The sequence below is a fragment of the Corapipo altera genome, unplaced genomic scaffold (genome assembly GCF_003945725.1).
Source record: "Corapipo altera isolate COAL_440 unplaced genomic scaffold, ASM394572v1 122, whole genome shotgun sequence".
In the NCBI taxonomy this organism is placed as follows: Eukaryota; Metazoa; Chordata; class Aves; order Passeriformes; family Pipridae; genus Corapipo; species Corapipo altera.
Window position 1 is genome coordinate 1,849,662 of NW_020884961.1, and position 23,201 is coordinate 1,872,862.

At 52.5% G+C, this 23,201-nt stretch overlaps 1 protein-coding gene across 1 annotated transcript in view; it reads right to left on the reverse strand.

Moving 5' to 3' along the window:
• Positions 1-1,463: 1,463 nt before the first annotated feature.
• The window catches only part of PIK3R5 (phosphoinositide-3-kinase regulatory subunit 5), a 29,657-nt gene continuing 7,919 nt past the window's right edge, over positions 1,464-23,201 (reverse strand). Inside the window, exons 3-19 of the mRNA XM_027664133.1 lie at positions 20,596-20,696; positions 19,137-19,205; positions 18,250-18,388; positions 15,879-15,948; positions 14,540-14,714; positions 13,866-14,019; positions 13,332-13,415; positions 11,433-12,186; positions 11,189-11,336; positions 10,959-11,084; positions 10,592-10,717; positions 9,708-9,801; positions 8,393-8,469; positions 7,097-7,190; positions 5,427-5,509; positions 5,123-5,232; positions 1,464-4,095 (exon numbers count right to left, since the gene is read on the reverse strand). Of these exons, the coding sequence (XP_027519934.1) occupies positions 3,954-4,095; positions 5,123-5,232; positions 5,427-5,509; positions 7,097-7,190; positions 8,393-8,469; positions 9,708-9,801; positions 10,592-10,717; positions 10,959-11,084; positions 11,189-11,336; positions 11,433-12,186; positions 13,332-13,415; positions 13,866-14,019; positions 14,540-14,714; positions 15,879-15,948; positions 18,250-18,388; positions 19,137-19,205; positions 20,596-20,696 (2,546 nt within the window). The 3' untranslated portion in view covers positions 1,464-3,953. The remainder of the gene's footprint in view (positions 4,096-5,122; positions 5,233-5,426; positions 5,510-7,096; positions 7,191-8,392; positions 8,470-9,707; positions 9,802-10,591; positions 10,718-10,958; positions 11,085-11,188; positions 11,337-11,432; positions 12,187-13,331; positions 13,416-13,865; positions 14,020-14,539; positions 14,715-15,878; positions 15,949-18,249; positions 18,389-19,136; positions 19,206-20,595; positions 20,697-23,201) is intronic.

Consider the following 23,201-nt stretch of genomic DNA (forward strand, 5'->3'; position numbering starts at 1 on the left):
CAGGTCTTTGTGGGCTTCCACACCTGGTGTCATCCCCCCATCTGCTGGTCTCTTGCTGTGGGACACCTAGAAATGACACCCATGGGACTACACGTGTGTCTGCCAGGAAACAGAAGGACAAGAGCAAGGTTTGCCCCACAGTTCCAACAACCAACCAGTTCAACACATGCAGTGCTGAGCTGCAGGAGCCCATGGCCATGCCAACTCATTCCTGTCCTTTGATGCTAATTAATTCTGTATTTCTAATTAACCACTTAAGTGGCCACTTAAGAACCCCTTCTCTGGATGAGCACTGGCTCATGATGTTCTTCACCTTATGCACTAGAACGTTCCAGCTCTGCCAAGTCCAGCTGAGGTGGCTGTGGATGACCAGCCCTGAGAGAGCAGGGCACCTGAAACTGCCACTTCACCTCAGCTGTGCAGGACTTCAGGGATCAGACTTGAACCCTGATCCCAAACTTCTTGACATGCACATTTTTAGAACAAAGTACTTTCTTACTGCTTTGGTTTTAATCATACCTGTTCGTCTTTCCACTTACCTCTATAAAAGAAAAGAACAGAGAGGGGGGGAATTTGTGGTTTAGGAGTGTTTTTGAGAACAAACAAAAGCAGATTATCATTCCAGCTTAGAAAATATTCCTTATCTGCCTTTTCAAAAGACCTTTTTAGTTAAAATACACTTTTTGTTATTGTTTAATCAGCATGAAAAAAGACAGCTAACACATGACAAAGTGCTGATTAACAGAAGTTATTCTCATCTGGTTGGTGGCTTGTCTGAGCTCAAATGACTTTTCCCGTGTCGTTTGTTTGATCATGGCACACTGGCCCTTACACCTACCAACTGAGTCTCTTTCCTTGAACATCCACAGGTGACAGTGGAGAGAGTTCAATGTTTCCAAGTGTCATTTCATATTTCAGAGCACTTTCAGCAGCAACAGCTCCAGCTGCCAATCTGCATCCCCAAAGAAGCAGAAGGGATTTTTCTAATTCAGAAATCCCTCAGTATCAGCATATTCTGTCATTTTGTAATATCCACCTGCTGACCCTGAGCAGGGACCCTTCATCCCAGAGCTCTGCTGTCCCCCCAGGCTGGACCTTGTCCCTGGCCCCAGGAGCAAATCAACACAGCAAAGATCAGGGAGCCTCCAAGAAGGGAAGGGCACACACAGATCTCACCTTGCACACACAAGCTCTGCTCGTTTCTTTTCTCCTTAATCCAGCACGAAGCCAATTTGGGATTTACAACACCAAACCTGCTTTTTCACTCACAGAACAGAAGCAGCTCAATTAACCTCCGGAGGTCTCCGTGTCGTGTCCTCTGGGACCGAGCTCATGACTATAATGGCCTTTATAAGCTTTTTCCTGCTCCCAGAGCAGCTCCTCTGTGAGAGACCTGAATGTCCTCCTCGTGGAGATTCCTCCCCTGCCTCCCCTCTGCTCAGGAATTACTTGACCCAAACTTGTACTCGAAATAAATCAACATTTAATACTTTACAATTCCTTTAAAAGTTCTTCGACCAGTATTTTACAGATCAGCACAGACTTTACACAGATTTGGTGAGGCTGCACATATGTACAAAGATGACCTGAAAGAACCCTGCAATTCTTTTGTTTCCAGAAAGCATCAGAGGTCAAAACCTTGGCCAGGATTACGAGTCCTTAGAGTTTGTGCTTGTTTTTCCTCTATAGGTTGGAAATTCTCTTCTCCAGTATTCCTGGAGGGCCAGCTGAAACCAGAGTGGTTTATACCATACCAGTGGCAGGGATATATTTAGGCATGGATATCAAGATCACAAACAGCAATGTTTTGACAGGATAAGGTGCTATTTTAAAGTATTGAACAACAATAACCAGCTGTCAAATTTCAGCCCCATTGGAAAAAACACACACAAACCTGCCTGGGAAATGAAAAGTCAGTGAAGAAAACTTATTCCAAGTGCATGGAAAGAGCCATTAAAATCTGCTTCTGATCCCTTGAGCCTGTTGGATTTAAAATAGTGATGCAGAGAAGTGCACAGCAGTGACCTCAGTGGTCCTGCCTCACCCTGCAGGTAGCCTGTGAGGGAGGAGACAGCCCAGCATGACCTGCCAAGCCTGTGCTGAGAGTGAGGGATGGACACTGCTCCATGCAGGAAGAGATGGTGCTCCTGGAGTCGGTGCATGGCTGGGGAAAGTGGGTCCTTGCTGGGAGTCCAAGCTGGCTCTGCATCCTGGTGGAGCCAGAGCTGTTCAGTGTTCATGTTCAATGGATCCTTCACCCCACATGAGAGTCTTTTCTTGGAGTCCCCAAGGCAACACCATCCTTGGGATGGTTGATTCAAGTGGAAGGATGGAGCACAGAGGCCTCAGGAGCGTGTTCATGTCTCGTATTTGCTCATCTCTGGCCACTGGCAGAAGTTACACACAACTGCTGAGGACACCAGAGCCAGCAAGGACCACGATGTCACCCCTGGGGTGTTCCCAAGGGTGTGAAACTCCCCCCCAAAGTGTCACCAAGCTGTCCCCAGCCACACAGTGGGAGCAGAAAGCAGGACCAGCAGCCAGCAGGCCAGGACCAGAGTTGATGGCACAGGAGGGATTCCCCAAACACATCCAGGAGATATGGGGGAATCCACACACACCTGACCCATCACACTCTGGCTGAACCCTGCAGCCCCCCAGCAGTATTGGGGGCCCCTTTCAGACATTTCCAGGGAGCACATGTCCTTGGTATCAAGATCCTGAAGCAGGGAGCTGCCTCTTTATCTCTAATACAACACCCAAAAACTACCAAGAAACAGCTCAAGGGCTCTGAAACCTGGAAAGGCTTTTCCAGTCTTATTTTTTTGCTCATTGGGTCAGAATACCTCTAAATACCCCCAAATATTGCACCTTTCTGTACCTACAGCCCTGCAGAGAGAAGGAAGAGGGAAGAATGCCTTTTGCCAGGGAGAGGGATCTCAAATCCTATTGTCCCTTGCAAGTGTCATTAGTGGTTCTGGTGCTGGGTCTTTCTCTATCAAAGGTGCCTCTCCAGGTGAGCTTAAGGCAATTCTAATGGTTTCCCTAGTGCTTCCCTCCCTCCCTGAGTTCAGCATGGTTCCTGATGTATTTCAAGCAGCTATTGAGGATTCAGCCTCTGGGGTGTCTCCAGCAAACAGTGCTGGGAGCAGGAAGCAAGACCAGGGGCTGAACAGGGAATATTCACAGGTGAATGCTGAAATTCTGCAGAAATTGGAAACTCCTCTCCTGCAGGTCCTGGATGTCCATTAAATACAGGGATACATGGCATGCTGTCCATGCCCTGGAATGGCCTATGGCACTCAGTTCACTGGAACACACAGCAGTTTACAGCCCTTGCTGGGGGCCTGCTGGGCTGCAGCTGGGTTGCTCTGCTTGTCTGCAAGACACCCAACCTTCAGAATTTAAAGGAAACCTTGAGAAAGCCCATCCCCAGAGAACTGTCCTGAGCATCCTTGGCCTGTTACAGGTGAAATGGCACCGGTGGGTGATCTGTAACTGCACACACATTGCAGGACACCTACCACCACTCAGCCAAGGACATTCATCGGCCAGAATATCCCCCCATGAGCTCACTGTCCCCACCCCAGATCCCACTGGCCTTGCAGTCACTATCAAGCACCTTTTGCTGGCAGGAAAATCCCCCCGTCCTTGCCTTGCCCTCTTCACCCAGGTGTTGCCAGTTGGCTGAACCAGGTGGAGATCTCAAGGAAAGCACTCTCCTCCCATTGCTGAGGAACCCTGAGAGATACCAGAGCACACCACCAACGTTCCCATTTCCCAAGGATGGGCCAAGCCCAGACCAGGAGCAGCTCAGCCATCACAATAACACTTCAGCTACAGGACATCTTGGACGAGCACGGCTGGGTGTCCAAAGAAGGGCAGTCAGCTTCCTTTTCCTGAGCCTGGATTGGTGTGGGATGGGAGCCTGGTCTGGAAGGACACAGGGGTCTTCAAGGCAGTGCTCCACTGAAGGTGGCAATGGGTAAACACAGGAGAGAGTGGAACTCAGAGGGGTCCTGGGCAGGCAGAGAGCACCCTCTCAGTGCAAAGGGATCACTGTCCCTGGGTTTGTAGCACACAGAGATCTCACACCTGCAGGGGAACAAAGAGAAACCAAGATCTAAGTATACTCTAATATTATAGTACAGTATATTCTGATAATTTAGGATATTCTATGTATATCCTGGTATTCCTCAGGTGCAGCAGGAATATCTAAAACCAAACAGGAATCAGTGCAGCCTTTAACAGGACTGGAGTATGAGTGCTGGGAGTTCAGGTCTTTCAGCTGGCTCAGACTGGGACCAAGAGCAGAACCATCCATAAAGAGTATTTGCTGAAACTCATTGGAAAAACAACAACTTTTGCACCCCCCCAGTTTTGGGGAGATGGAAGGAGCTCCTTTACCATTTCATGCACTGAACTCCACTATCCCCTGAGTTTCATGATAAACAACTTTAGGAGAAACACTTCTCTTTGGGGTTATTTAAGACATAAGATCCCCGATATTTTTCTGTTAGAGGCAGTATAACCTTGCAGAGTTCTGCTCAGTCTGAGGGAGAAATTACAATGTCTGTACATCAACTGGTTTGATCTCTTGTGCTCATGGAAGTATCTACACTGAGATTTCAAATTTCACCACCTGGGGAGCCACTCTGGTGCCCTGAGGAGACAACAGAGATGAATAGTCCAGTGAAGAATTCCTGCTCTACCCCAGACTGTCCCAAGAACATCATGGATTCCTTCTGCAGTGGGGATGCCAAAGGCAGGGAAGGACCCAAATGAGGTTTAGAAGTTGAAGGCTCTGCTCATGTACCCAGTGCTCTTCAAACACCTCATTATCTCACATAGCCTCTGGTTTATTGCTGAAAAACATGTCTTCAGGTTTGAAGAGTTGACTGGGGCCTTCATGAAGGTAAATTCCTGCTGAGACATGAGCAGGACCACCCATCCCAGCTGAGCTCAGCTGCCCTGCAGAGCTTGGGGCTGTATCACCCAGCTTGGGCAGCTGGCACAGACCCACCACGGTGCTCAGGACCTCATCCCCCCCCACTCCACAGGCAAGCCCTGGACACAGGATGCACCATCCCAGGAGTGCAGTTGGCCCCATTTCAGTTCCTACCTGGTTACACTCTGCAGGATCTTCTGCTCATCCTGGTCCAGGCACACGGCGAAGGAGGACTGGACACCAATAATCTGGACCTTGTCTACTTTTATCTGGGACACGCTGATCTGCTGAGAGAATGAGAGCTGGGGTGAGGGAGCTGGGGGGCTCAGTGCACTGCCCTGTGCGGGGAAGGGGAGCTGGGCACCCCTAAGGCAGGTCTGGGGGCCACCAGCAAACAGATCCCCAAGGAGCTGCTCTCTCCAGCTGGGTCAGGCCAACCTCACCTTACCAAGTGTAAAAGCACCATGATTAGAGTTACCTGATTGAAACTTTTTTTGGATTTGGAGTTTTGCCTTTTGACCACCTCTGTCATGGTTAAGTTCAGACACTCTGTCTTTGAGGCTGTAACAAAACAAAACTGCAATCAACTGGGGTTTCTGGACCACTGGTGAGAACCCAAGTGGTCTTTCCACCCCTCAAAGCACCCCAGGGCCAGTGGCTCCAGCAGGACCCCATTGCTGGAGGAAATGCAGTACAGTTCCAGCTTTCCTTCCCTCAGGTTAATCCACATGGAAAACAAGCAACAGGGACACAGAGGGAAGAGGACATTTAACTGTCTTAGGACTCAAACAGGAGAAAAAACATTGCCCCATCATCATGAGGAAATTTTAACTCTCCCAGCATGTCCACTTGGAGATACTTCTTCATGCCTGGCATCACAGTGACATCCTGTGGTCAAACTGCTGAATGTGAAAACCAATGGAGATCATCCAGGGGACCAGATTTCTCTTGGAAGGAGGGAGATCCATGAAGCTTCTCCTCAGAGTGGAGCTGAGGACACCTCCTGATACAAAGCCACAGCACTGGCAGCACAGCTGAAGCTCCTGAACTAGAGCACAACCAACCAACTCGAAGTATAGAGGAGGTGAGAAAATAATTCCTCCTGTTTTTTCTCCCAGAGTTGTCTGCATGGCTCCATGGATGGGGCAGCAAGAGGAGAGAGAGGAGGGATGGAGGTTTAGGTGGAGCTCCATGGAGCATGTAGGGGATGTCTGTCTATCTATCTGCCTATTTGGCAGATCAGCCATTTGCCCTGACTATTCTGTTCACAAACCCCACATCTGCCAGGAACAAAGCACACGAGGAAAAAGGAACTAAAAATCCCTCAGTTTATTCAGAATTGGATGTGTGAATGCCAAACCAGCAGTTCTTAAGCAAGAACAAACAGATCGCTTCCCTCTCGTGACCAGTGAGGGTACTTGAGGAAATGGCTGGAGCTGAGTCAGGGGAGCTGTAGGTTGGATCTCAGGAAAAGGTTTTTCACCCATAGGGTGGTTGAGCACTGGAATCACAGCACCAAGCCTGTCTGAGTTCAAGCAGCATTTGGACAATGCTCTCAGCACACATTCTGTGATTCTATTGCTTCTGAATACACACACGGACTAAAAGTCTTGGTGCTTTTAAAGGGCTCAAAGCTTTATTAATTGGAAACCTGATTAGAAAAAAAGACTTATGGAGACAACCCACATGGCAGGTAGCTCTCTCTGAGCTGCAGGAAGGGGACCAGGCTGAAGCACCAGCTTAGCAAGAGCTGCTGAAAGCTGGCTGTGAGACATGGCTGCTGTGGATGCAGGACAAGCACCTTGCCCTGGTCCTGCTTCATCTAACAACAGTGGTACCTCCCTACTAAACAAGTGTTGCTCTGGAAAGCACTTCCCTCCAACGATCATCCTGCTCTTTGGACCATCCCAGCCCCATCCCTAATGGATATTCCATTTTCCAGCTGGAAGCTTTAGGACAGTGGGACATGAAATTCCCTTTGTCCCTGATGTGCTGCTAAGGACAGCCAAGGACTAGGGAACACCAGGCACCTCCCATGTATCTCCTGCGTTCACACAGCCCTCATTTGCCCCAGCCAGAAGATCCACACTGTCCTCTCACTCCACCAGTCCCTCCCACTGTTACCTAGGCACAGCCACCTCTACTCACCAAGTTCTTCATACTTCTTGCAGGCTTTGCTAAGGTTGACAGACGTGCAGACCTTCTCAACATCATTCCAGTGACTTCTTCCACTGACAGCTGTCTGCAGGGACCAAGCAGAACCCAGGAGAGAGAATCACAGAATCATTTAGCTTGTAAAAGGCCTTTAAGATCACCGAGTCCAACCCTAAATCTGACACTGCCAAGCCCACCACTAAACCATGTCCTTAAGCACCACATCTACATGTTTCTGAAGTACCCCCAGGGATGGTGAGTCAAACACTGCCTTAAGCAGCCTGTGCCAGGGCTTGATAACCCTTTTTGGTGGAGAAATATATCCTAAGATCCAACCTGAACCTCCCGTGGTGCATTTCCTTTTGTCCTGTCCCTTGTTCCCTGGGAGCAGAGCCCAATCCCCCCCAGCTCCCCCCTCCTGTCAGGGAGTTGGGGAGGTCCCCCCTGAGCCTCCTTTGCTCCAGGCTGAGCCCCCCCAGCTCCCTCAGCTGCTCCTGCTGCTCCAGCCCCTTCCCAGCTCCGTTCCCTTCCCTGCACACGCTCCAGCCCCTCAATGTCTCTCTTGTCTGAGGGGCCCAGAGCTGCCCCAGCACTGGAGGTGCCCCAGCAGTGCCAGCACAGGGACAGTCCCTGCCCTGGGGCTGTGACACACCAGGGCTGGCACAGCCCAGGGGCCATTGGCCTCTTGCCCCCCTGGGCTCACCTGGGCTCACGTCCAGCCACTGTCACCAGCACCCCCAGGGCCTTTCCCACCAGCAGCTTTCCAGTTGCTCTGCCCCCAGCCCAGAGCTGTGACCCCACCACAAATGCCACATTCCAGGCTGGTGTCATTCTACCTTCCACCCCACACCATCAGTGTGGGCTGGCTCACGTCTGGATTCACTTGGAGCTGCACAAAGTTTGAGTAGGCATAAAAATTCATTTAGTCTTGGATTCACAAAAAAATTGCCCAGGCAAAACCACTAAATGACTGTAGAGGAACCAATAAAACAGGAATACTGCTGTGCCCAGCACAAGATTGCTCCCTGGAGGCAAAGTCTACCTGTGTAAAGTGGCACTGAGAGCACAGAGTGTGGAAGATGGCTACACATTCCATTTTACTGGGCTGAACAGGAGTGGAAAGCCACCTCCAATTAGCCACTAAATAGACAATTAGCCTGAATTTGGCTTGGATTCGAGCTCCTCCAGCAGACTGTCAGCCTTGCCTCTCTCAGCCCCCAGATGACACTTGCCTGCCCAGCACAGAGGTGGATTCTGCCCTGTTTGTCAGTGTGAGTCCCACACACTCACCTTGCTGTAGGCAATCTGTAGTGTTAGTGGGATTGCTTCCCTGTCTCCATCTATGCCCAGCCTTTTGCTGCCAGGACCTGCACAAAACAAGGAGCAAATGTCACACTGGCTTTTTATCCCCATCCTTCACTGGCTACTGATAGAGCAGCACAATCAGTACCTACAGAAAGGGGGGGAAATGGTTTGCTGAACACGGCTGTGGAGCAAAAAGGCAAAAACAAAAAAGAAAAGGTGGCTTCAAAGCTGCCAGAAAGCAATTAATCCCGTGCAGAAATTCCAACACAAAGCACCACAAGCCGCTCTGCAGAACTGAAAGAGGTGCTGGCTAAGCTGGTGCAGAGGGGTCAGTGCTCCAGGGAAAACACAAAGCAATAAAAGGCCACATTGCTAACCCGGCTCCTGTTTTTCCAGGCATATTTCTGCCCACATTAAATTAGCCTTGAAATACTGTGCCCAACACTTCCTAAGTTTTTTTTTACCCCCCCCACTCTGGATAATTTTTTGCAGATGTGGTGTTTCGTCACACAACCCAAGGGAAAACCATCTGAGTCAGGACTGGTGGTTTCACGAGTTAGTGGGAAGAGGTCTTGCCCAAGCCTGTATTTTGGGGGAGTGGGGTGGTGACACTTCACGTGGGGGATGTTTTATGAGCTCTCTTTAGAAAGACAAGGCGAGATCACAGAAAAGCAGTTGGTTAAGGACACGAAGCCGTGTTTATGTGCAGTACTGTGGGTTGGCCACGAGAGGTCTGGGTGCTCTGCACCAGAGCACGATGTCTCGGGTACCGGGACGAGCTGGAGACCACGCTGCAGGCAGATAGATGCTCCTGCCATTGCTCCTCCTCTCTAATACTATTAATTTTACGAATTCCTAACATAAATGTACATTCAGGAAGGCTCCAAGTGCGCACACACATAAACATTGCTTTGCTAAGGAAACGGAAATATGGGTTTTATAAATGCCATTTCTGGAGAAAGCACAAACAGCAGCAAAAAGAAAAGATGTAAAGCTGCATTTGACCAGGTGCTGATGAAGGGAAGGAAATGGGCTTGAATCTGTTCTGTTGTAAATCCATTCTAGAGTTAACAGCAGCAAAAACAACAAGGCTTTGCCATGTCTTGGCTCCTGAAGAGGAGCGCAAGAATTGGGATATTTCTCCTCCAAATTAGCGAAGAGCTGTCTGAACCTTTGCTCAGGCTGGGTCAGACATGTCCCACAGCCCATGCTCCCTCCAGCCCCTCTTTCCCTTCACCTCCCAGCCCCATGGTTTGCAGACCCCCACAGTGGGTGGGTGGGTGCAGCAGCAGGTACAGACCTGATGCCTTGATGGCCCGTGTGGCTGCTGAGTGGCCCAGCTCGAGGGAATGGATGAAGACTTCAGTCATCTTTTCTCCTCCAATGAAGGTGAGCTGCCAGGGGAGAACAGTGAAGATGTGGTGGTGAGACCACCCAGCCTGTGCCAGGCAGTGTTCACCCCTCTAACTCCTTTTCACAGAAAAGAGGTCAGTTTGGGAAAATCCTTTCGTGTTCTCAAAAAGCACCTTTCAACAGCTGCTCTGGGTGACACTTGTCTTTAGCTGTACTTCAGGCTGCTCTAACAGACCACTAGCAAGTCAAACAACCCAAACCCTAACTTTCACTTTAAGAAAACTCCACAGCCCACTGGAAAGAAACTCCATGATGAGTCTGGGCATTGCTTTTTGGGAGCACAAATTCCATGAAAAGCAGCAGCTGGGCTCACAACAGCCCCGCTGCATCTGGTCCTGAGCCACAGCACCAAAACAGTTGTAGCCCCACATTCAACCTTCCCCACCACATCTGCCACAGGCACACAGCTGGGTGTAGAAGACAGGTTCATGGAGGAGCTTGGTTTGGGACACAGAGCACTGGAGAGACTTCCAGCAATGTGAATAACCTGCCAGCACTGACAGGCATTGATTTGTGTCATGAGGAAAGGAATTATGATGGAAAACTGCTTGTGTGACTTCAGGATTGTCTGAGCAGGACCTGCATGCTCTCAGTTCCTGAGCCAGGAGCATCAGCAAAGCAACGTGGACACTCTGAGACCGAGCTCTGCCTCAGCAGCACGTGGTGGCTGTGACACACCCACATCGCTTTACAGGCAGGTCCCAACCTGGTGGCACAGGCAGAAGACCCTCCCTTTCCCCTCAGAAGATGGGGCTGAGCCCCTTTGCCTACCTCTGTCTGGTAGAGCTGCAGCAGGACGGGGCGTGCAGCGAAGCGGCAATAGTAGAGGATCATGTCTGCCAGGATGGGCAGCTGCTCCTGGGAGTCCTCCTGGGGCTCAGCCTCCGGCTTGGCAGACTGTGGTGGGAGCAACATAATAGGGTATGTGGTACTTACATCCAGAACTGTCCATCCCACCCCACCGGGGACAGAAACCCTCCTTCTGACCACCAGGAACGCCCCATCTCCATCCTGTGTCCATGTAGCACAGGCTCTTGTAGAGGATCATGGTGGCCCAGTGCTAAGCAGAAGTTTCTCTGATCAGGTCCCCAGTTCCTCTGGGAAGAAGGATGAGCCCTACCAGCTGGCACACACGCACCTGACACAGGACATCCATGGGCAGGTTCATCAGCCCAAGAACGTTGCGCTCGTACCACGGGTCCAACACGCCGATGTAGTGGGAGATGTCGTTAGTGCTGCTCTCCATCCCAGCCGAGGTGGGATCCTGAAACCACACACCCTGGGGTCACTCCGAGGGTCCCCCAGGCTCCCCTCAGCCTGCCCTGCCAGCCCTGGTACCATAAGCCCCGTGGTGAGCAGGACACCTACCTGTGCCCGGAGCTGTGGGTCCCCCAGGGCTGGGGAGGGATGATGCATCAGGGGGGTTGAGGGAGCCAAGCAGTTCCTCTTCACCGGGACATAGAAAAACTGCAGCTTGAAGTACCTTGTCAGTGAAGGGCAGGTGCTCTCCTTGAGCCTGGGAGAAGGTGGAGAGGGCTGGGTGAGCAGAGCAGCACAGGATGTCCCAGCAGAGCCAGGTCCCCGCAGTCAGACCCCGCACCTCCCGGCTCACCTGAGGTTGCTGTAGGCTCGGGCCACCTTCCCCGAGATGCGGTCGGAGCCGAACACCACGACACGCAGGGTGGACACCTTGGTGTCCTCGTCGTAGCTGAGGAAGGGCCGCCGGGGCAGGCTGAGGTGCCGGGGGGCCAGTGGGGCCAGCGGGGCCGGCAGGCGCTGGCTCAGCACGTGCTGCGGCAGCGAGTGCGCGCGCCGGGAGCGCGCCGGGACGCGCAGCCGGGCCTGCGACGCGCACAGGCTCTCGGCACGGCGCAGCGACAGCGAGCCCGTATCCGGGCAGTCCTTCAGCTCCCTCCTCAGCACCAGCTGGCTTTTGCTCTTGAACAGTCTGTAGATCTTGGTGGTCAGTGTTTGCCTGTATTTGTGGTGAGTCTTCTCCGCCTTCTCCGTCCTCCCCACCATGTCCAGGGAGCTCTCGTCGCTGTCCTCTGCGTACCCGCTGTCCATGCAGTCCTTCAGGCTGGAGACGAACGACTTCAGGGACTTTCTGGAGACCACTGTCAGCTCCGAGATAGAGTCCTTGGAGGACGTGAAGAGGGACATTCGTGAGGGCTTAGATCCCTCCTCTGACAGCACAGAGTACACGGAGTCACTGGAAATGGCACAGAGTGGGGAAAGCAGCGAGTCCCGCTCAGGGGAGCAGCCGTCGGTTTCCACATCCTCCTCCTCTTCATCCTCCTCCTCGTTCTCCGAGGCCATGGGCTCAACAACGCTGCACTCCTTGCTGAGGACATCACTGAGGATATCTGAAAGGCAACCAGAGGCAGATCACGTCCACCCTGGGCTCCAGTAGAACCACTGCATTTGTGATGGCCCCAGATGCGATGGCCCCAGACAACACCACCGCTACATCATGGCCAGTACTCTCTTTGATCCTGCACGGCTTCAAACAAGGAGCTGGAAACCTCCTCCTGAATGTTTTCAGATTTCCCTAAAGTGCTCAGTTGCAATGCAAAACAAAACGTATTTCTCTCCCTAAGGTCACGCTCTGTTTGGGTTCTCAAAAGGCAAACACCACTTGGGCTTCTGCTTCCTTCCTATACAGCTTTCACAATGCACTCCAGGTTTAACCAGAGGGCAGGAGGAAAGCCAGGTATTCGGCTGATGAAACCCCAAATTGAACCCACTGTGGCTTCCTGGCAAGGCTGGACTCACTGCAAAGCCTGAGCCAGAGCTCTGCTCCAGCTTGCTGGGGCCAGCAGGCAATGACCACTGAACATTCAAAGGAACACACAAGGTCTTCCAGGAATGGGGAAGCTGGAGAGACCAACTTGGCAGAAGGGGAACCCACTGCTTCCCCTCCAAAACTGCTGTGGCTGGGCTGAGAGCACAGCAAAGGCACCCACTCCTTGGCCATCCCTGCTGAGGGGGCGAAGAGCTGTCATGTCTGACCAGTCTCAATTCCACAAAGTCTCAGTATCCCAGTCGGGCTTTCCCAGCAACAATTATTTCCAGGACATAAGCAAGGTTTCCTCCTTGCAGAGGAGCTTCCTACCAAACAACATCTTGTCCTACCAATACTCCCATGGACTTGGGTGCAATGAATTTATTCCAGCTTAACGCAAGGTACAACCCTGCCCAGGAGATTAAGCCCTGCATGATTTGTCTCTGGAAAAACGTGATTTGGGGCCACCAGTGTCCTGTGCCCTCTGCTTGGGATCACAGCAGGCATCACACCTGAGCTGTCACCCACATCCTGTCCCATCTAGGGGACACTGGCACCCACTGGGTCATTTCTCCCTCCAGCACCAACAATGTGTTATCAGCTCTTTCACACACCCAGCTGGATGTGGCAGCCCCAGCCAAGCTGGGACACTGCTCAGTCACCTCTGGAATGGGGAACAGAGGGTTGTGGTCTCACTGGGATGACTGGGGGACCCCCTCCACTTACCGAAGTTATCCTGGTCCCAGCTGTACGTGTAGCAGCGGGCGGCAGGGATGGGGATGGTGTGGAGCTTGTGGGGCTGAGCCTCACCTGGGAAGAGAGGAGGGAGAGGACTTAGTTTCCAAGGACCCCCAACACCATCCCTGCCAGCTTCTCCTGGCCAGTGGGAGATGCCACCCCCCCCATGCACACATTTTGGGCAGCCCAAGTCATGCTGAACACCAACGATGCCAGTCACATGCAAAGGGGATGACGGGACATTTCACACCCCTAAGAGCCATCAGACATCACAGCTACCAGCAGTTTCTGATTTAATGTTTTCATCTCACCCATACAGGCTGGACAGTTTGTTTTGTTGCTGTTCTAATGAAACCCTTTCTGGCTCATTGTGTGGTTACGGAGCAGGACCTGGGTTGGTGCTTTTTTTGTTGCAGTTTTTTCGCTCAGTCGAAACTTTGTGCAAAATGTTCACTGCTGCTGCTGCAGGGGCTGAGCCTGCAGAACACCCTGGAGAAAAGAGGGGCCTGGGGGGTTTCTCACCCGTGATGGCAGGAAAGGAGGCGGCCCCAGCGATGTCCCTGAGCACAGCCTGGAGCCGCTCCCGGGCCAGCCCGGGGTCGCTGCTGGCTGCCGCAATCTCCTGCGCGTCGGCGGCACTGGAGTAGATCTCCGACAGCTCTTCCAGTGTCTTGGACTGAGGGAGCAGAGCCAAGGTGAGAGACTGAGGGGTTCCCTCCACACAGGCAACACACAGGTCCTTGGGCAGGATCACGAACTGGGGAACTCTCTCCCTCGACCGCCCTCTACCCCCTTTCAAGTCGCCCAAAACTTTAGTGAAGAAAATAAAAGCATGTTTGAAAACACCCAAGGGGTTTTCTTCAAAATTTTTTGCCTCTCCTCCAAGCATTTCTCTGGTCAAACAAATGCTTTTGCTACACTTCAAATCTGGGGGCCATTCCTCTCTACCCTTAGGGATGGAGAAAGGAGGAACAGGGTAAAAGGCAAGTGACCCCGCCACGCACACTTCACAAAACCCAAGCGCAGACCTCAGGTCTGACCTGAGAAGTGAAAGACACGTATCTCTCCTACAAGAAGTGTTATCAAAACTTCTTTTCTTTTGCCAATTATGTACTATTTTGGTCAGGAAATCCAGCAGCCAACTGCACGAAACCGTTCTCAGTGGCATCCCCAAAGCCCAGGCTGTCCCAGCCTACCTTCAGGAGGTGGTGCAGGCTGTCCAGGTCGCAGCAGGTGCCAAAGTTGGCCTGGTAGAGGTGCTCGAGGAGCAGGACGAGCGTGGCGTGCTGGGGGTGCTCACTGGCACTCAGCTTCTCAGCGATGGAGAGGAACTCGCTCTGCACCTCGGAGCGGTTGAGCAGCAGCACCGTCCTGGGGACAAGGGGACACCAGTTAGGCCAGGCTTGGACACTGGTGGTGAACCCCAGCCAGGGCTCCAGCCCAGCAGCCAGTTGCCCTAAGTGGACATGGGATGAAATGAGACATGAGAGTGGCCCCCAAACTATCTTTCTCCTCCAAGATGCAGGTCAGAGAAGAAGCTTTAAGGAGAAGAGCCACATTCGTCAGCTGCATTTTTGCTCCAGACCACAACATGAACATCCACAGGCTTTGAATTCCCAAACCTGGAGCCCAGACAGCACGTGCTTCTGTACACGGGCAACAGCACTCAGTGTCCACTGAGCAAAACTGGCTCTGAATTAAGGATGTGCTGGGGTGTGCTTGGATCTAGAAAGCTCAGGCAACGGGCACGAGCTTCCAGTAAGCCCAGAGTTCAGGAACTGGACTTGATGATCTTTGTGGGTCCCTTCCAACACAGGATATTTTTGGGATTCTATGACCTGTGTCGGGTTTTCAGGGCTCTTTATGAAAATACAACCAATACACCAATGCTGCTGGGTGAGATAAGGGTGCAGATCCAGGGCTGCACGGCACGAGTGGACAAGACAAAAGAGAAGGACACTCCTGCACAGAGTGGCTGTGCCTAAAGGACTGTCCCTGGGGCTGGGGCTGAGCCAGGACAGCAGACACCACCCAGGCTTGTTTCCCTATTTACAAATGAGGTGCCCTGGTAGGGAAAAAGGTTCAGCCCTCAAACAAGGAGCAAAGTCTGACTTGTGCTCAGAGCTGCAAGGCTTTCCTTCAGCGCTGCACTGGGACTGGGATGGACTTGCTTCTGACCTCTGTTGGGGTGGTGGCTCCCAAACTCACAGATCACAGCATTTCCCAGCTGTTCTCCAATGTGTGCTGAGACCAGCAGCTCCCTGTGGAGGAGACTTTGCCTTCCCCAGCTGTTGTCACTCAGATCTGCAGCCCTAGAGTTAAGCAGTCCTGCAGGACAACTGGCTTGGGGAGCCCACAGACCTAGTCCCACGGCTGTGGAAATGCCACAGCCACTCTCCTCATCCCTTCCCACAGCTCAGCCCACCTATCCAGCCCTTCTCCCCAGCACCCACCACGACCCCTTTGAGATGCTGCTCATTGTCAGAGCGTGGGGGTGCCACAGAGGGGACCAGCAGTGCCCATGGCCACACTCACACAGTGGAGCTCTGGTAGTTCTTCACAGGCAGCCCCTGCTCTGTCCTCACCAGCCTCTGGAAAGTGATCCCTGGGGAGAGAGCACAGGACATGAGGAATGGAACCACTGCAGACTGTTCTGCCTCAATAGCACATTGACTTTGCCTCTCAATGTAGTGCAGACATGGTTGAGTTGCTGCTTGGAATGGGAATGGCCCCACCAGAAGTCCTCACAGAGACAAGACACAGCCACAGTGTAAAGGGACCAGCCCAGGAACAAGGAAGCTTGGGAGGTAAAGGGTAAAAGCCCAGAGTGATGGGAAAACAATGGATGAGACAGGAGAACTGCTCCACCTCTGGTCCCTTCTGCTCCATTGCTGATGTGGGATGGGAATTCCACGGATATTTAGCAGCTTTTCCTACTTGCTTTAGCACCCCAGGTCCTTGATGTCACTTATGGACAAGAGGTCACTGCCACCTTCCCTCCCACAGGTGGAGCCCAGACTGGCCCCAGTAGGAGAGAGGCTGGTGTGGGCAGCCACAGCCCTGGATGCCTCCCTGGGATTGTCCCCAGGATGCCATTGGGAACCCAAACCAGGTGACATCAGATGGATCTGCACTGGGTGGGAACAGCAAAGCCAGTGTCTCCCCCAAACAGCAGGATTGGGGCACATCTTGGGAAAGATCTTATGGCATCAACAAGATCCTGCCCCCTTATCAGTGCAGGCAGCCACATCCCAACCCAGCTCAGCAGCCTGGGAGCAGCACCCAGGGGGGCTCAGCTTGATCACACAGGCCCCCTGATGACAGCAGCATTCACCCTTCTTGCAGAGGCACCAGCCCCAGTGAGCAGATCAAAGCTATTGCATTCTTGGCAAATATTGACAACAGCTTGTTCTCAGTTAATATTTACCCTCATCTCAATAAAAAGCTTTTACTTCAGCCTCACAGCAGGTCACAGAGGCCATGCAACAAGCCTGGAAGAGCATGTAAGGCCCTGGCCAGCTTACCAGGACAGGACATGCTCTTGCTGGCTCTGGGTCCAGCTGAGGGGAGAGGCCATGGTGAGGGGCAGCACTGGGCTCCCCAGCCACTGCAGCCAATGCCTCCCACATGGCATCTTGGGCAGGGCTGGGGGGATCCATTATGCTCACAGGAGGGGAAAGTTTTTGGACCAAAGCTCACACAGCACTGGGCACCAGTGATGGTGGTGATGGCACAAGAGCAGGGTGTACCAGTCCCCCCTCCCCAGCACTGGAGCTTTCCAGCAGTGTGTAAAACAGCCCTGACTCAGCCAGACCCTGCCTGGTGGCCATGGCCATTTATGCTGGGGGTAAAGCAGCCATTCCAGCACTCACAATGCACAGGGTTTGGGGGTTTTTTCATCCTTTTGTTCCTTTGAAAGCACATTTCATCCCACCTAGATCTAAAAGCTTCCATCTCACACAATGCTGCTGCCATGACAGAGACCCCTGCATTTCACATCCTCACCAGGGCTCTCTGAAGCAGCTTCCCAGTCTGAGGAGGTGGGGAGCACCCCCAGCCTCAGCCACAGCCCACATTCCCCTCCAAGGCCTCTCAAACCCTTCTCAGAGTCAGTCTTGCTGCCATGGCCCTGCACAGGATTAAACACGGGCTGGAATCTGCTCTGTGTGATAACAGCTCTTCAAAAGCCACCAAAAGACTGGGAGATTAGGAAAAAGGGCCTTTTAGAAATAATTGGAAGAGCTGCTCCATTGGGAACAACAGGACATCTAGGAGGAGTCCTTAATTAAGGGGAGCACTGCTGCTGCTGCTGCTGGATGTGGCCAGAGCTGTATCACAAGGTAGTGTCTGGGCTGTAAAGAACGAGCCAGGGAGTCCCTCAGCCCTATGGAAATCTCCACGCAAGGGCAGGCCCAGAGGCTCCAGCCACCTTGATGCCAGTGAATGGACTCACTGTTATCATCCCAGTTGCACCACTGAGCATCTCAAACAAAGGCCAAGGATGGGAGGGAGCAGCCAGCACATGCTCTGCCATGGAAAAGACCCATCAGACTGAAAGGCAGCCAGGAAATAGTTACCCATTTTGCTAATTCCCTGAGCTGGGAGTCCCCAGGATGCTCCCACCACCTTGGCAGCCACCAAAACCACCACCCTGCCCTGCTCCTCCAGGGGAGTCTGGTCTCACCCTGTGCTGGACCACATCTCAAGGATGCAGGGCAGAGTCCTCACCTCCAGGGAAAACTGAGGTTTGGGATGCCCAAGGAAACTGTGGATACCACGCTCACAGGATTCATGAAGCAAGTGGGGAACGAGACAGCAACACCAGGGGAGCAAACACGGGCAGTGCAGGCAGGGGGTATTTTTGGGGAAGCACTGGCAGCAGCACGTGCAGGGCAGGAGCGCTCACCAGGGGCCCTCAGCTCATTGCTGATGAAGGTGAGCAGCTCACGGAAGATGTCACAGTAGGGCACAGGCCAGGTCAGGAAGCTGTGGTACACACTGGCAGCTTTCAGGAGCAGGTCGGAGCCCGGCGGGAAGTGAGGAGCCTGCGGGGGACAGGGAGACACGGTCAGAAAGGGAGCAAGGACACAAACTGCAAGTGCTGTGTAAAAACTCGAGGGGTTAGGCTGGAAGTGGGAGGAGGAGAAGCAAAGCAGAGGTTCACCCTGTGACACCCCATCTTCTCCCAAGGAAAGGTCGAAGGATCCCCACTGGGCACAGTTCCAAGAAAGCTCCTTCCGCTCTGCACCTTCCCAACCTCCCGGCTGTGGCTCACGTGCCAAAGCCTATATATAAATTCCTTTTTAACCACCACAGACACATACAGATGAATTGCATTACAGCCTGTGCTTTTGCAGGATCTGGCAGCAATGATTTCCTTGAGATAATGATGCATTGTGCTAGTAATAATAATAATAAAAAAAGTACTTCCTGTGAAGGCTCCACTCCTTCTTTTCATTCACACTGCCAATGTATTTTGCACAAGTATAAAGGGTAATGAAAAAATTTCCCTCCTCTGCACAGAGATATTGTCCATCTCCCTTTCTGATTAGCCCACCCTTTAAGAAATAGCTTAAACATCCTGAAGCTCTTTTTTTTTTTTACTCAGCTTGTGCAATGGTTGTTTGATCCTGATCCCTATAGACTCGTACAGAATCTTTTTGTGAGATGAACTGATCAAAGCAGGCTGTGGTGTTTCAGACAAAGCCACCCTGATTTCAGTGACTGCTCCATGTGGCTCCATGGCCTCCCTGGGGCTGGGATCCAGCTCCATGCAGCAGCCTCAGCACTTACAGAGAGGACGGCGGAGTAGAAGAGCAGAGCCAGGGGTGTCACCAGGTCGTAGTCACACTTGTCCTGCACCTGTAGGAAACAGCCCGAGGGCGGGAGGATGAGCTGGGCTGTTTGCCATGAGCACCACCCAAAAGTATCCTTGGAGGTACCAGGGGACTCCCCAGCAGTGCAGCCAAGAACCCAACCTGCACCACCACACCACTGTGCCCAGCAAATTCCCTCATCCCGACAGGAAAACAACCCCTAAAGCCCCACTAATCCACACCAATGGGACAGAGAGATAAGCACAACCTCCTGCTCTGCCTTTGCTCAGATCTGGCCAAGCTCCCAGCCCTTTGATGTTCCTGATCCTTGCATGAAATTCCATGGAAGTGCCTCAAGGCAGGCAGCCAGGAGAGGCAAGGAGGCAGCCCAGCCTCTGCAAACAGCTTGCAAAGCTCATCAGCACAGTGAAATCCATGTATTTCCATCCCAGGCTTTGCCAGGGAATACCCAGCAGAACTCTTTCACTGAGGGACACAGAGATAGCTCAAGGATACACTTGCAGACAGTCTCCCCTCGTTCATGAGCACAGCACAAAGTGCAATAAACCCCTACAATAAACCCTAATGTAACAAACCACTCTCTGCAACAAGATCAATTCCAACCATTACAAAAATACGTAAATGAATGTAACCAAACTGTGCTAAACTTAACTGCTATCAGCTCTGCAGCCTTTCTTCCCCAAAAAATGAAAGGCAGCATTTACCCCATCACATGAATCCCAGTGCTGGGGATTTAGGAAACACATCACTGTTTCCTGCCACATCAAGGGATTCCTCCAAGGCCTTCCCTGCCACAGTCTGGGATGACCCTGCTCAGCCAGCAATGCCTTGAGGTTCTCTGGCACATGATGGGACCACAGCAGGTCAACAGATTGGCCCCACTGCCACTTCACCTCCCTGCTGTGCCTCACCCCACTGTCACCTGCTGGGCTGCAAACCCCATCCGTGGTCCTCAGTGTCACAGCTCCACAGAAGGCCCGGCAGGGATACAGAGAAGTTTCCATCCAAAACAACAGGAACTTTTCAATTTGCTCTGCTCTGGACCAGCAGCTCCCAGCTGATGGCTGGGGAAGGCCTGGGGAAGGCTGGCTCCACCCATGCAGCCCCATGGTGCCCCGAGCAGCACTTTGGGGAGTCAAAACCCACCCCTGTGGATCTGCAGTGCTACCCAAAGAACAGATATCATAGCTGGGCTTTTCCCTTGTAGTTCTCATGTGGGAGACACAGCATTATTCCCAGTAGAGTTCTGTACCTGCTGACATAGCACCACCTGACCCCAAGCCCTGGGGCTCCAGTAACACTTTACCAAAACCCAAAATCACCCCCAAGCTCAGCAAAACTCCATTTTGGGCAAACCACAGAGCTGACCATGTCTCAAAGCCCACAGCCCTCCCTGACAGCCCCCCCAAACTCACCTCTTTGGTCTTGCCAAGGATCTTCTCCACGAGGATGAGGTAGTTGCCAGCATCTCGGCTCACCAGCTCCTGCAGGCTCCAGCAGTTCAGGCACAGCCCTGCTGTGGGGGACACAGAGCCACTGTCACAGCCCCCATTCAAGGAGGTCCCAAGAGGGAGGAACAATGGGAAGGGGTCAGAGAGGAAGGTGTTGACCACAGGCATCAGATTACAGCAGAAGAAAAAACCTCACGCCCTGGTTCTAGACAGACCTGACCTCAAACAACGGTGCTCGTCTCAGCAGCACCCCCCGTACCTGAGCACCTGTGTGTTCTCACAACCCAACACATCCAGCCTGGCTGGATGCCTCTCCCCAGGTGCCAGCAGGGTAGCTGACATGCCAGAGTTGCCATGTGCATGTGCAGAGGCCAGAGGGATGTGCCTGGCATGGGTGGAACCCACGTTCCCTCTGCCCAGGCACAGACAACCCACCAGTGCGACCCCTTGCCCTGCTGCCCCCTGGTTCAAATGCCCCAGATGCACAATCCCAACTATAAACTCACTCAAAGCTTGCCAAATTCAGCTTCCTGTCAGCAGACATTCAATCCCCTCCAGCTGCATCACACCCGTCCAGCTTCCCCGGGCCCTGGAGATGCACCAACACAGCAGCACCACGGCAGTCAGCAGATATGAATCTGCACTGCTGTCAAGCCTGCCCAGCATTTAGTCCATCTCTTGGCACCTTCAAATTTTCATTAAATCTCTTAAAACCCCACCAGAAGATTAGGCAGAGTGAAAGAAGAGAATTGCCATGCAGAGGGATGGTGGGTCCTTCACCCCAGTGGATTGAAACCCCCCCGACCTCCTTCCCCCAGACATCTGCTGGGATCTGACTGGTGACAATGGCCCAAGGTGTTTCCCGACGTTCTTCTCAGCGGTCAGGGCCACCTCCCAGAGGTCTTTAGAGGAAATAATCTGTGTGAAGGCTGTCAGGCTGCCTCCATTCATCCCAGCCCCGCGTCCCAGGGGAGGAGGAGGTGCTTGCTGGCTGCCGGCAGTCCAGGATCTGCAGAGCAAGGAGGGAGCAGCACCCCCTGCTCCCCTCCTTCCTCCTTCCCAGGGACCTGGGTACCCCACACAGCCCCAGGGAGAAACATTATGGGGAAACTTCAAGCAAACAGCCTAACAAATACCTGGGAAAGGCCCACATTGGCATCTCCCCCATCCTGCATTGCTGTGGATTTTTCCAGCAGAAGGGGACGCAGGGTGGACACTACACAGCTCACCTGCAGCCCATGGCACAGTTCAGGGGGTGCTGGAACTGGGGCTCTCCCAGTTTAAAAGAGAAAGCAAGACTAAGAGAGCATCTCTCACTGCAGAGAAGAGGTGCTAAAAATCAGAGAGGAAAAATAAATCAGACAGATTTCACTCACACGGTCTATTAAGTGGCACAGGACATAAACACCAACCCAAGCTGGAGCAGGGAAGAGAACACAACAAGCTGGCACGGGACAGCAGTTCAGCACAAACCTACAGATCACATTGTCTGGCTCTCAAACATTATTCCCAACTGCAGAGGCTACAGATTCATCAAACACAGACATGTCATAAAAATATCTTTACACATCTTCTAGGTGCTAAGCAAGAGCAATTTAAACCAGGGGAGAGGGTGACATGGCCCAGTGGGAGAAGACCAATGTCAAGACAAGCAAAACTAGTGCTGAGGTTGCAAAACCAGACTTGTAGACAAGTGTTTGCTCACCAGGACATGCACTATTTCTGTGGCTTTATGCCAGGCTTGTAGCTGAATTAACAGGGCAGGAGACTTCCCCCGGGGAAATCCCCTGGGCTGCCACACAACTTTTTACTTTCAATGAATCAACATTTTCCAGTGGAGGAAAGATCCCTCTGGAAAGTTTCCAAGCAGCTCAGATGCACTTTCTAATTTGCCTCCGCTACTCGCAGTATCTTACTGGGTTTGCTGACACCCACCAAGATACTGTGGTGTCTTGTCAGTGAGGGAACAGCCCCACTGACCCAGGAATTCAGCAATGCTCCAGTTTTCCTTTGAGCCACTTCCATAAACCAGCGGATGCCACAAAGCCACAGATCAGCTGGGATGACTCCAGCAGGTTGCCCAAATAAGTCAATATTGTCCCAGAGTGTGGGATCCTCCAGGGAAAGCTCCTGCACCTGGGAGATAGTCAAGTAAGCAACTGGCCCAGCAGAAGTGGTCAGAGCTGCTGGGAGCTTTGCTGACCTCAGCAAGAAGTCTCTGGGCTCACGTGGTGCCTTGAAAAAACCCCTCCTGCTCCAGCTGGGAGGATTACTTATCTTAGAGACCCTTCCAGTGCCTAAAGGGGCTCCAAGAGAGCTGGAGAGGGACTTGGGACAAGGGCCTGAAGCAACAGGACAAGGGGAATAGCTTCCCACTGCCAGAGGGCAGGGTTAGATGGGATACTGGGAAGAAATTCTTCCCTGTGAGGATGGTGAGGCCCTGGCACAGGTTGCCCAGAGAAGCTGTGGTTGCCCCATCCCTGGAGTTTCCAAAACCAGGTTGGACAGGGCTTGGAGCAACCTGGGATAGCGAAGGTGTCCCTGTCCATGGCAGGGAGTGGAATGAGATG